The sequence below is a fragment of the Aquarana catesbeiana genome, linkage group LG06 (genome assembly GCF_042186555.1).
Source record: "Aquarana catesbeiana isolate 2022-GZ linkage group LG06, ASM4218655v1, whole genome shotgun sequence".
In the NCBI taxonomy this organism is placed as follows: domain Eukaryota; kingdom Metazoa; phylum Chordata; class Amphibia; order Anura; family Ranidae; genus Aquarana; species Aquarana catesbeiana.
In genome coordinates this window covers 365,791,184-365,804,217 of record NC_133329.1, presented here as the reverse complement: position 1 = coordinate 365,804,217, position 13,034 = coordinate 365,791,184, and the positions used below count along the sequence as shown (strand labels likewise).

General features: G+C 44.5%; 2 protein-coding genes across 5 annotated transcripts in view; one reads left to right on the top strand and one right to left on the bottom strand.

Annotated features, from left to right (window-relative positions):
- Positions 1–9,523, bottom strand: part of PRPF40A (pre-mRNA processing factor 40 homolog A) — a 65,138-nt gene extending 55,615 nt beyond the window's left edge. Inside the window, exon 1 of one of the 2 annotated variants that reach the window (XM_073634140.1) lies at positions 9,376–9,523. In XM_073634140.1, the coding sequence (XP_073490241.1) occupies positions 9,376–9,417 (42 nt within the window). In that variant the 5' untranslated portion in view covers positions 9,418–9,523. Of the gene's footprint in view, positions 1–8,888; positions 9,000–9,375 lie in introns of those variants that run through there. The other variant, XM_073634141.1, reaches the window with a different exon arrangement.
- ARL6IP6 (ARF like GTPase 6 interacting protein 6) overlaps positions 9,025–13,034 on the top strand; it is a 55,645-nt gene continuing 51,635 nt past the window's right edge. The window contains exon 1 of one of the 3 annotated variants that reach the window (XM_073634143.1): positions 9,025–9,178. The gene's annotated coding sequence lies outside the window, so the exon portion shown is untranslated. The remainder of the gene's footprint in view (positions 9,179–13,034) is intronic. The other 2 variants (XM_073634144.1, XM_073634142.1) reach the window with 2 other exon arrangements.

Below are 13,034 nucleotides of genomic sequence, written 5' to 3'. Positions count from 1 at the left end.
CAAACAGTAGCAAGCTTGTAAATGTGAAACATAACTGAAAGTGATACATTCATATTGAAACAATTGTTACATAACTGGCAAAAAAAAATTTTTAGTAACAAAAACTGTGTATATATATATATATATATATATATATATATATATATATATACATATATATATATATATATATATATATATATATATATATATATAGTAATAGCAGCACTGGCTTCATGGAAGGGAAAGGAAAGGGAAGAAAATATATATATATATATATATATATATATATATATATATATACTTGCTCTTCCAGGTTTGCTTATGATCATTAAAGAGTATGCAAACCCAACACTTCATATTCCTGATATGTGCCTGCTGTACTATGTACGTGTATGAGAAAGTATCCTGTTCTATTTGTATTGGTCAGTTCTCTAGCTGTGCTGGGAACTCTGTGTACTCTCCTCCAATGATCAGACTTGTCCTGACACACCTCCACTGCACAGCCATTCACTGGGAAGATCAGTGTGCTGTTGGTGCTTCTCCTCCAGCTCTATGCAGCTGAGAACAGAGGAAATGTTATCACTTAACCACTTCTGGACCGGCTCACGACGATATACATCGGCACTTTGAAAAGGGTTATCGTTGTTATGGCAGCAGCTAGCTACCATAACCCCGGTATCCTCTTCTTCAGTGAGCAGTCCGGTTTCAGATAAAAGTGGTCTCAGAGGCGGATTCGCTGCAAGATCACTTTTATCAGCGGCGGAGGTGCGCACGCTTCCAATGGCCAGCAGAGGAGCCAATCAGAGGGTCCAGCGGACTCGATGTCCGCCAGCCACCCACAAACATTACCAACTGTGACAGAACAGGGATCTGCCTGTTTTTCTGCTATGCAGGAAGACGGATCTGTGTGTTGTCCCAATGAGCCCTTCCCCCATACAGTTAGAACACACAGTGAGGGAACACAGTTAACCCCTTGATCACCCCTGATATTAACCCCCTTCCCTGTCAGTGTCATTAGTACAATAACAGAGCATATTTATAGCACTGATTACTGTAGTAATGTCACTGGTTCCCCAAAAAAGTGTCAAAAATGTCCGTTAGGTGTCTGATCTGTCCGCCACAATGTCACAGTTCTGCTAAAAAAAAATATCGCCGCTATTACTAGTAAAATGCCAGAAATCTATTTTGTAGACGTGATAACTTCTGCGCAAACCAATCAATATACGCTTATTGTAAGTATGACATCCACGTCGCACGGCCGTGCAACTGTCAGTTAAAGCGACGCAGTGCCACAACGCAAAAAATGACCCAGTCATTAAGGGGTAAATTCTTTCAGGGCTGAAGTGGTTAAAGTGGATGTAAACCCTCACATATACCCAGTGAGGTGAACAGCCTCAGATGATGCGTAGATATGAAACAAATCTCCATACATAAGTTTTACATGTATATCTGCGGTCTTCATCTGTATATACACACTTTAGAAAGTGCTCTTCATGTTGAAGTTTTTCTCTTCCTGGTTAGCACTGGGAGTGGATTTCTGGCATACAGCCAAGACAGCCGATTGGAGGAAAGGTGCACCCCCCTCCCCCCCCCCCCCCCTCTCATAGGCAAAGGAAGAAAGGAATATGCAGAGCTTTGCTCTTGTGGCAAGCTGACTGCTAATCTATTTATAGTAACCTCCCCCGACACACAGTTCTAATCTCCCCTCTCAGAGGACAACGTGTGAAAAGTTATCAGGCTGATAACAGAGCTACGGAGCAAGAGACAGCTACAGGACATAGTGCTTTAGAGAGAGATAAGAAAACACTACAGAGATGTGCCCAGTTCAGATTTCATGAATCGGGTTTACATCCACTTTAAAGTGATTGTAAAGTCTCTTTACAAAAAAAAAAAAAATACATGTTATACTTACCTCTGTGCAGTTGGTTTTGCACAGAGCAGCCCCGATCCTCCTCTTCTCGGGTGCTTCTTTGCTGCTCCTGGCCCTTCCCTCCTGTTGAGTACCCCCCACAGCAAGCAGCCCTCTTGTGTGGTTTGAACACGTTTTTATATGCTGGCGCGACTTATGTATCTGTTCACTTCTGCGCGCAAACTCAGCAGGACAGGGAGCTTTACTTTTTTTTTTTTTCTTATTTTACTTTTTATTTTTACACTGTACTTTAACCCTTTCATGACTAAGCCTATTTTTGAAATTTGGTGTTTACAAGTTAAAATCCATATTTTTTGCTAGAAAATTACTTAGAACCCCCAAACATTATATATATTTTTTTAGCAGAGAATCTAGAGAATAAAATGGAGATTGTTGCAATAGTTTATATCACACGGTATGTGTGCAGCTGTGTTTTAAACGCAAATTTTGGAAAAGGGACACTTTCATGAATTTAAAAAATCCAAACAGTAAAGTTACCCCAATTTTTTTGTATAATGTGAAAGATGATGTTACGCCGAGTAAATAGATACCAAACATGTCACCCTTTATAATTGCACGCACTCGTGGAATGGCGACAAACTACGGTACCTATGAATTTCCATAGGCGACGCTTTAAATTTTTTTTTACGGTTACCAGGTTAGAGTTACAGAGGAGGTCTAGGGCTAGAATTATTGCTCTCGCTCTGACGATCGGGGCGATACCTCACATGTGTGATTTGAACACCGTTTACATATGCGGGCGCGACTTCCGTATGCGTTTTCTTCGTTGCGCAAGCTCGTGGGGACGGGGGCGCTTTAAAAAATGTTTTATTTTTTTTAATTTTTTTACTTTATAAATTGTGTTTAAAAAAAATTTTTTTTTTTTTTTTTTTTTTTTTTACTTTTATTGCTGTCACAAGGAATGTAAACATCCCTTGTGACAGGTACTCTTTATGGAGGGATCGGGGGTCTAAAAAACCCCCGATCCCTCCTTTGCACTTCAAAGTATTCAGATCGCCGAAAACGGCGATTCTGAATACTGTATTTTTTTTTAAATTCGGCGCCATTGGCAGCCGAGTAAACGGGAAGTGACGTGATGACGTCGCTTCCGCGTTTACAACGAGAAGGCTGGAACGAAGCCGCCCACGGCTTCGTTCCAGCCCGCCCCCAGCCGCCGAAGGCACACGATTGGACACCGGACCTCCCAAACGCACAGGAGGCCAGGTAAGAGTGGCGGGAGGGGGGGGGGGGGGATGTCCCCTCCCGCTCCTCCGGTATAACAGCCGAGCGGCTTTTAGCCGCATCGGTTGTTATACTCGGGTAGCCGATCGCCCGCTGTGAACAACGGTACCAGGATGATGCCTGCAGCTGCGGGCATCATCCCGGTATAACCCCGGAAAGCCGAGTACGCATATCTGCATACGGTCGGCGGGAAGGGGTTAATAAAAAAAAAAAGTGTAGGTCACTTTTATTCCTATTACAAGGAATGTAAACAATCCTTGTAATAGAAAAAAGCATGACACGACCTCTTAAATATGAGATCTGGGGGTCAAAAAGACCTCAGATCTCATATTTACACTTAAATTAAAAAAAAAAAAAAAAAAAAAGTCTTTAATTTCCCTTTAAGACCATTGAGCGGAAGTGACATTTGCTTCCGTCATCCAATGTTATGGAGCCAAGTGGAGGGCCATCTTTCCCTCAATCGACTCCATGCTACTGAGGGGACACCATCAGATCGTCCCCACCGCTACCGGAGGCTTTAGTAAGCGGCGGAGACGACCGAAGCGTGGTGGGACCACCTTTCCCGCCACGATAAGTCATAAGGCGGCGAAATCGCCGCAGAGACCGCTTTTACCTTAAAGAGGACTGCCCACCGTTGCAGAAAATACCAACGTACAGCTACGGCTGTTTGCAGTAAGTGGTTAAACAAACAAAAAATATCTGAACTTTTACAATTGCTTTTGTCGCTCAGGCATTTTATGAAGCACTAAACCTGTAACAAGGCATACAAGTTGCTGTGTGGGGCACCCACGTCAGCTTCCAAAAATGTACAATCTGTGGCACACAATCCCCGGCATTCCCTTAGTACACTTTTTATTCCATATAAAGCCATGTCCAAAAGTTTTGAGAATAACATAAAATACATTTTTTTACAAAGTTTGCTGCCTCAGTTTTTATGATGGCAATTTGCATTTACTCCAGAATGTTATGAAGAGCGATCAGATGAATGGCAAAGTCCCCATTTGCCATGAAAATGAAGAGTGTACGTAAACTCGATTCATAAAAATTGACCTAGGCTCATATCTCTGTAGCGTTTACTTATCTCTCTCTAAAGCACCAAGTCCCGTGTCTTTCTGCTGTTTCGTTTCTCTGCTATCAGCATGATAACTTCTGACAAGTTCTCCAAGATGGGAAATAAAATCAGCTTGAGATTTGTGTCGGGGTGGGTGCTATAAATAGATTAGCAGAGAACCGGTCTTGTCACAGCACAGCTCTGATAGTATCTTCGTTCTTCTGCCTATGTGGTGTGGGGGTGTGTGACTTTCCTCCAATCAGTAAGGCCAGACATCACTCCCACTGCAGAATGAGGAAGTAAAAATTTGAAAACAATGTAAGAATTCCAAAGAATATAGCAAGCTGAAGACAGCAGATATACAAGTAAAACTTATGCAGGAAGATTTGTTTCATCTCTGCGCATCATCCGAGGCTGTTCACTTCATTGGGTATAGGTGAGGGGTAACATCCACTTTAATCCCATAAAAAAATTAATTTAAAAAAACACCATTTTCACTGCATTTCAGTCCTGTCACAAAAGGACCAGCTGACATATCAGTGATTCTCTCATTAACACAAATGTCAGTGTTGACGAAGACAAGGCTTGAAATCATTGTTCCTCTGTTAAGCATGGTTACCTGCAAGGAAACGCCTACAGGCCTCATTGCTTTGCACAAAAAAGGAATCGCAGGCAAGGATATTGCTGCTACTAAGATTGTACCTAAATCAACCTTTTTTTCGGATCATTAAGAACTTCAAGGAGAGATGTTTCAATTGTTGAGAAGGCTTCAGGGCGCCCAAGAAAGTCCAGCAAGCACAAAGACTGTCTCCTACAATTGATTCAGCTGCGGGATCGGGGCACCACCAGTGCAGAGCTTGCTCAGGAATGGCAGCAGGCAGGTGTGGGTGCATCTGTACGCACAGTGAGAAGATTTGGAGGATGGTCTGGTGTCAAGAAGGGAAGCAAAGAAGCCACTTTTCTCCAGGAAAAACCATCAGGTAGACTGATATTCTGCAAAAGGTACAGGGATTGGACACCCGAGGACCGGGGTAAAGTCATTTTCTCTGATGAATCCCCTTTCCCATTGTTTGGGGCATCCGGAGAAGAAAAGGTGAGCGCTAGCATCAGTCCTGTGTCATACCAACAGTAAAGCATCCTGAGACCATTCACGTGTGGGGTTTCTTCTCAGCCAAGGGAGTGGGCTCACTCACAATTTTGCCCAAGAACACAGCCATGAATAAAGAACTGTACAAAAAAATCCTCAGAGGGCAACTTCTCCCAACCATCCAAGAACAGCTTGGTGAGGAACAATGCCTTTTCCAGCATGATGGAGCACCTTGACATAAGGCAAAAGTGATAACTAAGTGGCTTGGGGAACAAAACATTGAAATTTTGGGTCCATGGCCAGGAAACTCCCCAGACCTTAATCCCATTGAGAACTTGTGGTCAATCCTCAAGAGGCAGGTGAGCAAAAAAAAAAAAAAAAACCCACAAATTCTGCCAAACTCCAAGCATTGATTATGTAAGAATGGGCTGCCATCAGTCAGTATGTGGCCCAGAAGTTGATTGACAGCATGCCAGGGTGAATTGCAGAGGTCTTGAAAAAGTACGGTCAACACAAATATTGATTCTTTGCATAAACAAAGCGGAGCTCCTGCCCCCCCCCCCCAAAAATTAAAAGTCAGTAGCTACAAATATTGTAGCTGCTGACTTCTAATGATAAGACACTTACCTGTCCAGGGATCCCGCGACGCCGCACCCTAAACAATTTTTCAATTGGCTCTCGGGTGCTTCCGCTACCATTCCTTGTAAGGGAAGCCGGCAGTGAAGCCTTGTGACTTCACAGCCGGTTTCCTTCAGTACATGCGAACCACGCCGCACTTTGTGAACGGCACTAGGCGGCGGGGGAAAGGAACTCACAGGGAAGTGGGGACAGGTGCATGTCAAAAACAGTGTATAGCACACAGTCCCCAGGTCATCTCCCTATAATGTATAGGACACAGACTCCAGGTCATCTCCCTATAATGTATAGGACACAGACTCCAGGTCATCTCCCTATAATGTACAATGTATAGGACACAGTCCCCAGGTCAGCGCTCTATAATGTACAATGTATAGGGCACAGTCCCCAGGTCAGCGCTCTATAATGTACAATGTATAGGGCACAGTCCCCAGGTCAGCGCTCTATAATGTACAATGTATAGGGCACAGTCCCCAGGTCAGCGCTCTATAATGTACAATGTATAGGGCACAGTCCCCAGGTCAGCGCTCTATAATGTACAATGTATAGGGCACAGTCCCCAGGTCAGCGCTCTATAATGTACAATGTATAGGACACAGTCCCCAGGTCAGCGCTCTATAATGTACAATGTATAGGACACAGTCCCCAGGTCAGCGCTCTATAATGTACAATGTATAGGACACAGTCCCCAGGTCAGCGCTCTATAATGTACAATGTATAGGGCACAGTCCCCAGGTCAGCGCTCTATAATGTACAATGTATAGGGCACAGTCCCCAGGTCAGCGCTCTATAATGTACAATGTATAGGGCACAGTCCCCAGGTCAGCGCTCTATAATGTACAATGTATAGGGCACAGTCCCCAGGTCAGCGCTCTATAATGTACAATGTATAGGGCACAGTCCCCAGGTCAGCGCTCTATAATGTACAATGTATAGGGCACAGTCCCCAGGTCAGCGCTCTATAATGTACAATGTATAGGGCACAGTCCCCAGGTCAGCGCTCTATAATGTACAATGTATAGGACACAGTCCCCAGGTCAGCGCTCTATAATGTACAATGTATAGGACACAGTCCCCAGGTCAGCGCTCTATAATGTACAATGTATAGGACACAGTCCCCAGGTCAGCGCTCTATAATGTACAATGTATAGGACACAGTCCCCAGGTCAGCGCTCTATAATGTACAATGTATAGGGCACAGTCCCCAGGTCAGCGCTCTATAATGTACAATGTATAGGGCACAGTCCCCAGGTCAGCGCTCTATAATGTACAATGTATAGGGCACAGTCCCCAGGTCAGCGCTCTATAATGTACAATGTATAGGGCACAGTCCCCAGGTCAGCGCTCTATAATGTACAATGTATAGGACACAGTCCCCAGGTCAGCGCTCTATAATGTACAATGTATAGGGCACAGTCCCCAGGTCAGCGCTCTATAATGTACAATGTATAGGGCACAGTCCCCAGGTCAGCGCTCTATAATGTACAATGTATAGGGCACAGTCCCCAGGTCAGCGCTCTATAATGTACAATGTATAGGGCACAGTCCCCAGGTCAGCGCTCTATAATGTACAATGTATAGGGCACAGTCCCCAGGTCAGCGCTCTATAATGTACAATGTATAGGGCACAGTCCCCAGGTCAGCGCTCTATAATGTACAATGTATAGGGCACAGTCCCCAGGTCAGCGCTCTATAATGTACAATGTATAGGACACAGTCCCCAGGTCAGCGCTCTATAATGTACAATGTATAGGACACAGTCCCCAGGTCAGCGCTCTATAATATAGAATGTATAGGACACAGTCCCCAGGTCAGCGCTCTATAATGTACAATGTATAGGGCACAGTCCCCAGGTCAGCGCTCTATAATGTACAATGTATAGGGCACAGTCCCCAGGTCAGCGCTCTATAATGTACAATGTATAGGGCACAGTCCCCAGGTCATCTCCCTATAATATACAAGTATAGGGCACACAGTCCCCAGGTTATCTCCCTATAATGTACAATGTATAGGGCAGTCCCCAGGTCAGCGCTCTATAATGTACAATGTATAGGACACAGTCCCCAGGTCATCTCCCTATAATGTACAATGTATAGGACACAGTCCCCAGGTCAGCGCTCTATAATGTACAATGTATAGGACACAGTCCCCAGGTCAGCGCTCTATAATGTACAATGTATAGGACACAGTCCCCAGGTCATCTCCCTATAATGTACAATGTATAGGACACAGTCCCCAGGTCAGCGCTCTATAATATAGAATGTATAGGACACAGTCCCCAGGTCAGCGCTCTATAATGTACAATGTATAGGGCACAGTCCCCAGGTCATCTCCCTATAATATACAAGTATAGGGCACACAGTCCCCAGGTCATCTCCCTATAATGTACAATGTATAGGGCACAGTCCTCAGTTATCTCCCTATAATGTACAATGTATAGGGCACAGTCCTCAGTTATCTCCCTATAATATACAATGTATAGGGCACAGTCCCCAGTTATCTCCCTATAATATAGAATGTATAGGGCACAGTCCTCAGTTATCTCCCTATAATGTACAATGTATAGGGCACAGTCCTCAGTTATCTCCCTATAATATACAATGTATAGGGCACAGTCCTCAGTTATCTCCCTATAATATACAATGTATAGGGCACAGTCCTCAGTTATCTCCCTATAATATACAATGTATAGGGCACAGAGCTCCCAGCATTCCCTTCGTACACTTTATACTCCATAGTCTGTGATGAGCCATGTCTAGTAGAAGGTATACTGCCCCCTAGTGCACGTTTCCCAGCATGCTGTGTGTATCAGGACACCCAGGTAGTACTGGTAGTTGCACACCGTGCCCCAGTCATTCCTCTCTGCTCTCATATACCAGGCCTGGACCGGCCCGCTGATCATATAATAAATCCGGAGATCTGATAACACACAGCCAGTCCCCCCCCATCCATACACACAATAACACACAAGGCTCTCTCACCATGACGCCCGCTCTCCGGCCTCCTAGTAAGGGACACGCGCACTGGTGCCCGGCACAGGAAGTGCGGAGGACGGCGCTCACTGACGTCACCCACCAGGAAAGGGGGCGCGGAAAGACGCAGAACGGAGACGTCACGGAGCGACTTTTACCAATAACTGCGCGCTTTGCTCAGCCTCCCTAAAAAGACGCTCTGTCATTGGCTGACCTGAGGGTGTACTATTGCCTGGCTTCACGAGCGCGAGATCTTGCTTAGTGTTTACCGTACAGCGGCGCCAAGAGCGGCTGACAAGGTAAATGGTTGGTGTGTGCGAGACACCCCGGACACCGAGCTAGGGAGAGAGGGCATAGCGGCTGCCGCACACATTCCCCACAGGTGCCGGAGGGGTGTGAGGAAAGGTGTAGCAGCTGCGGCGGTAAAGAAATCAATAATAGTCACCGTAGTCAGGAATACCAACAGACATTGTATTGTATATGTACGTATACTAACGAGAGCGGCCAGCGGAGGACACATCCAGCGGATAGGATACATCTCTCCGTCTCCCGCCCGCTCACTGACTGACGGACGGACTGATATCGCTGGAGTTGCAGGTTCGGCGTCGTGCGCATGCGCGGAGGGGGTTCCTGGGCGCTTCAGACGGAAGGCGAAGTAGTGCGCGGAGGAATATATGAGAGCGCCCCTAGTGTCCTATAGAGGAACTGTCACACTCATACCACGAGCGGCCAGTGTCTGCTGTGGGGCTTTTTTGGGCCTGCTAACCCTTTTTCTGCCAAAGCTCAGCGCTGTCACACTTTGAATGACAATTGCGCGGTCATGCTACGCTGTACCCAGATGACATTTTTTATATATATCTATATATATATATATATATATTTTTTTTTTTTTATTTTGGTGGTATTTAATCACCGCTTGGGGTCTTATTTTTTTACTAAACAAATGAAAAAGACCAAACATTTTGGGGGAAAAAAAACTTTTTTTGTTTCTGTTAAGAAATTTTTGTAAATAAGTAATTTTTCTGCTTCACTGATGAGCACTCGTGAGTAGAGATGGGCTCGGGCGTGTTCGAAATCCCACATGCCCGATCCCGCCAGGAAGACGCAATTGAACATCGCTAATCACAGACAGAGACATTTCCTGATCTGTGCAGGCTGTGGACCCGGAAATGTCTCACTGCCTGTGATTAGCGGTGTGCATTGTCTGCTTTCTGGTGGGATCGGGCATGTGGGATTTTAAATACGCCCAAGTTCATCTCTGCTGATGTGGTGGCACCGATGGGTACTGATGCGGTGGCACCGATGAGGCTGCTCTGGTGGGCACCGTTAAGGCGGTACGGATGAGGAAGCACGAATATGCAGCACTGATGGGGCTGCTCTGATGATCAGTGTCCTGATTGTCAGTGCAGATGTTCCCGCTGAGGAATGCCACTTATCGGCTCTCCTCTCCTCATGCGCTGTCAACTTTAAGAGAGGAATCCCGATAATCGACATTTTCTGTTTATGCCCCGTACACGCAATCGGACTTTCCAACGGGAATTGTTGGATGTGAGCTTGTTGGCTGAAAGTCCGACCGTGTGTATGCTCCATCGAACATTTGCTGTCGGACTTTCCGCCTACAAATGTTGTCTAGCGGGTTCTCAAATTTTCCACCAACAAAACATTGTTGTCGGAAAGTCCGATCATGTGTACACAAGTCCGACGCACAAAAGTTCACGCATGCTCGGAATCAAGCAGAAGGAGCCCAAAGGGTGGCGCACTGACCATTGAACTTTCTTTTTATCGGCTTGTCGTACGTTTTGTACGTCACCACATTCCCACTTTCGTAATTGTTGGCCAACATTTGTGTGACCGTGACAAGTTGGAGCCAACAACCTTCGAACAAAAATCCACGTTTTTGTTGTCGGAAAGTCCAATCGTGTGTACGAGGCATAACTCTGTGCTGCACGATTAATCGTTAGGAATCGAAATCGCGATCTTTTTCCCTTCCCGATCTTCAAAACAGCAGGTCACGATTCTTTTTAACAAGTGCAGAGAGTTCTCACAGCTGGGGAAAAAAATAAAATAAAAAATCCAGGCAACCTGCCAAGTTTAATCACAACAATCAAATAAGTAGAAACAAAGTATCTTTTCATTCTTTTATCAAGGGAAAGAACTCCAGCGTGTAAATGAAGAGAGTTTAACCATTTAAAGACCAAACCTTTTCTGACATTTATTGCTTACAAGTAAAAATCATTATTTTCTGCTAGAAAATGAATTACTTGGAACACCCAAGTTTATATTTATTTATATATATATATATATATATATAAATTTTTTATTTTTTTTTAGCAGAGACCCTAGAGAATAAAATGGTGGTTGTTGCAATATTTTATGTCTCACCGTTTTTGCGCAGCATTTTTTAAAACGCAATTAAAAAAAAAAAAATTAAACGGTAAAGTTAGCTCAATTATTTATTTGTATACTGTGAAAGAAGATGTTACACTGCGAGAATCGTGATCTTTATTATAAGCAAACAAATCGTGATTCTCATTTTAGCCAGAATCGTGCAGCTCTACTCTGATTAGCTGTGATTGGACACAGCTGATCACATGGTAAAGAGCCTACGTCATAGGCTCTCTACCATGATCGGTGATGTGCTGTGTCCAAGAGACAGAGCGCACCACTGATCGCCGTGCCAAAAGAAAGAAAATGAATGCAGCCATCTTATTTCAGAATTCTGAGCTGCAATATATTAACCACTTGCTGCCCGCGTAACGTCATATGACGTTGTGGACCCTGAGCTGTGATATCTGAATGATGGGTGCAGCTACAAGCATCATTCAGATATCTTCTCTTAGAGCTGGTGATTCCCTTCACCATAAGAATGATCGTAGCGGCTGTTCAGCCACTTGATCGTTCTTATAGGCGGCAAGAGGGGACTCATCCCCAACCACCACCACCCCAAACCCCCCCCGCCGCCCTACTGTGCTTCTCCAGGCTCGCCCCTGCCATCGGCGAACCGGAGAAGGGATCTGCCGGCCCTGGATGCTGAGCATAGAGATTTTCGGCAGACCAGATGGTCCCCAGAGTCTCTATGACCATTCAGAGGTCGGGCGCGATGTTATGACCACTACACTATCTGCCTGGAGTTTGCAGGTTCTCCCTGTGCCTGCGTGGGTTTCCTCCGGTTTCCTCCCACACTCCAAAGAGATGCTGGTAGGTTAATCAGATCCTGTCTAAATTGGCCCTAATATGTGTATAATTGTGTGTTAGGGACCTTAGGTTGTAAGCTCCTTGAGGGTAGGGACTGATGTGAATGTACAATGTATATGTAAAGCGCTGCGTAAATTGACGGCGCTATATAAGTACCTAAAATAATAATAATGACGTCACGCCACAGCCTCTGCATTCGAAAAAAATGATGCCGCCTCGGCTTGGAAGCTGAAATCTGTTTTTTTTTTAAAAAAAAAATTATAGCAGGCTTCCCAGCCTAGAGGTGAGATGTGGGGACTTATTGACCCCATATCTCACTGTAAAGAGGACCTGTCATGCTTATTCCTATTACAAGGGATGTTTACATTCCTTGTAATAGGAATAAAAGTGATTAAAAAAAAAAGAAAATTTAAAAAGTAAGTGTCAAAATAGAAAAATATAAGTTAAAATTAACAATAAAAAAATAAAAAGATTTAAATCACCCCTGTCCCCGCGTGTTTGCTCGCAGAAGCGAACGCATACATAAGTCGCACCCACATATTTAAATGGTATTCAAACCACACATGTGAGGTATCGCCGCGAACATTAGAACGAGAGCAATAATTCTAGCATAGACCTCCTCTAACTCAAAATATGTAACCTGTAAAGAATTTTAAAACGTCGCCTAGGGGGATTTTTAAGTACCGAAGTTTGGAGCCATTCCATGAGCGGGCGCAATTTTGAAGCTTGGCATGTTGGGTATCTTTTTACTCGGCGTAACTTCATCTTTCACATTATACAAAATAATTGGGCTAACGTTACTGTTTTTTTTTGGCACGTAATAGTTTTTTTTCCCCAAAAAAATGTGTTTGAAAAATTGCTGCGCAAATAGCTTGCGCGATAAAGTTGCAATGACCGCCATCTTATTCTCTAGGGTCTCTGCTAAAAAAAAAAACATATATAATGTTTGGGAGTTCTGTG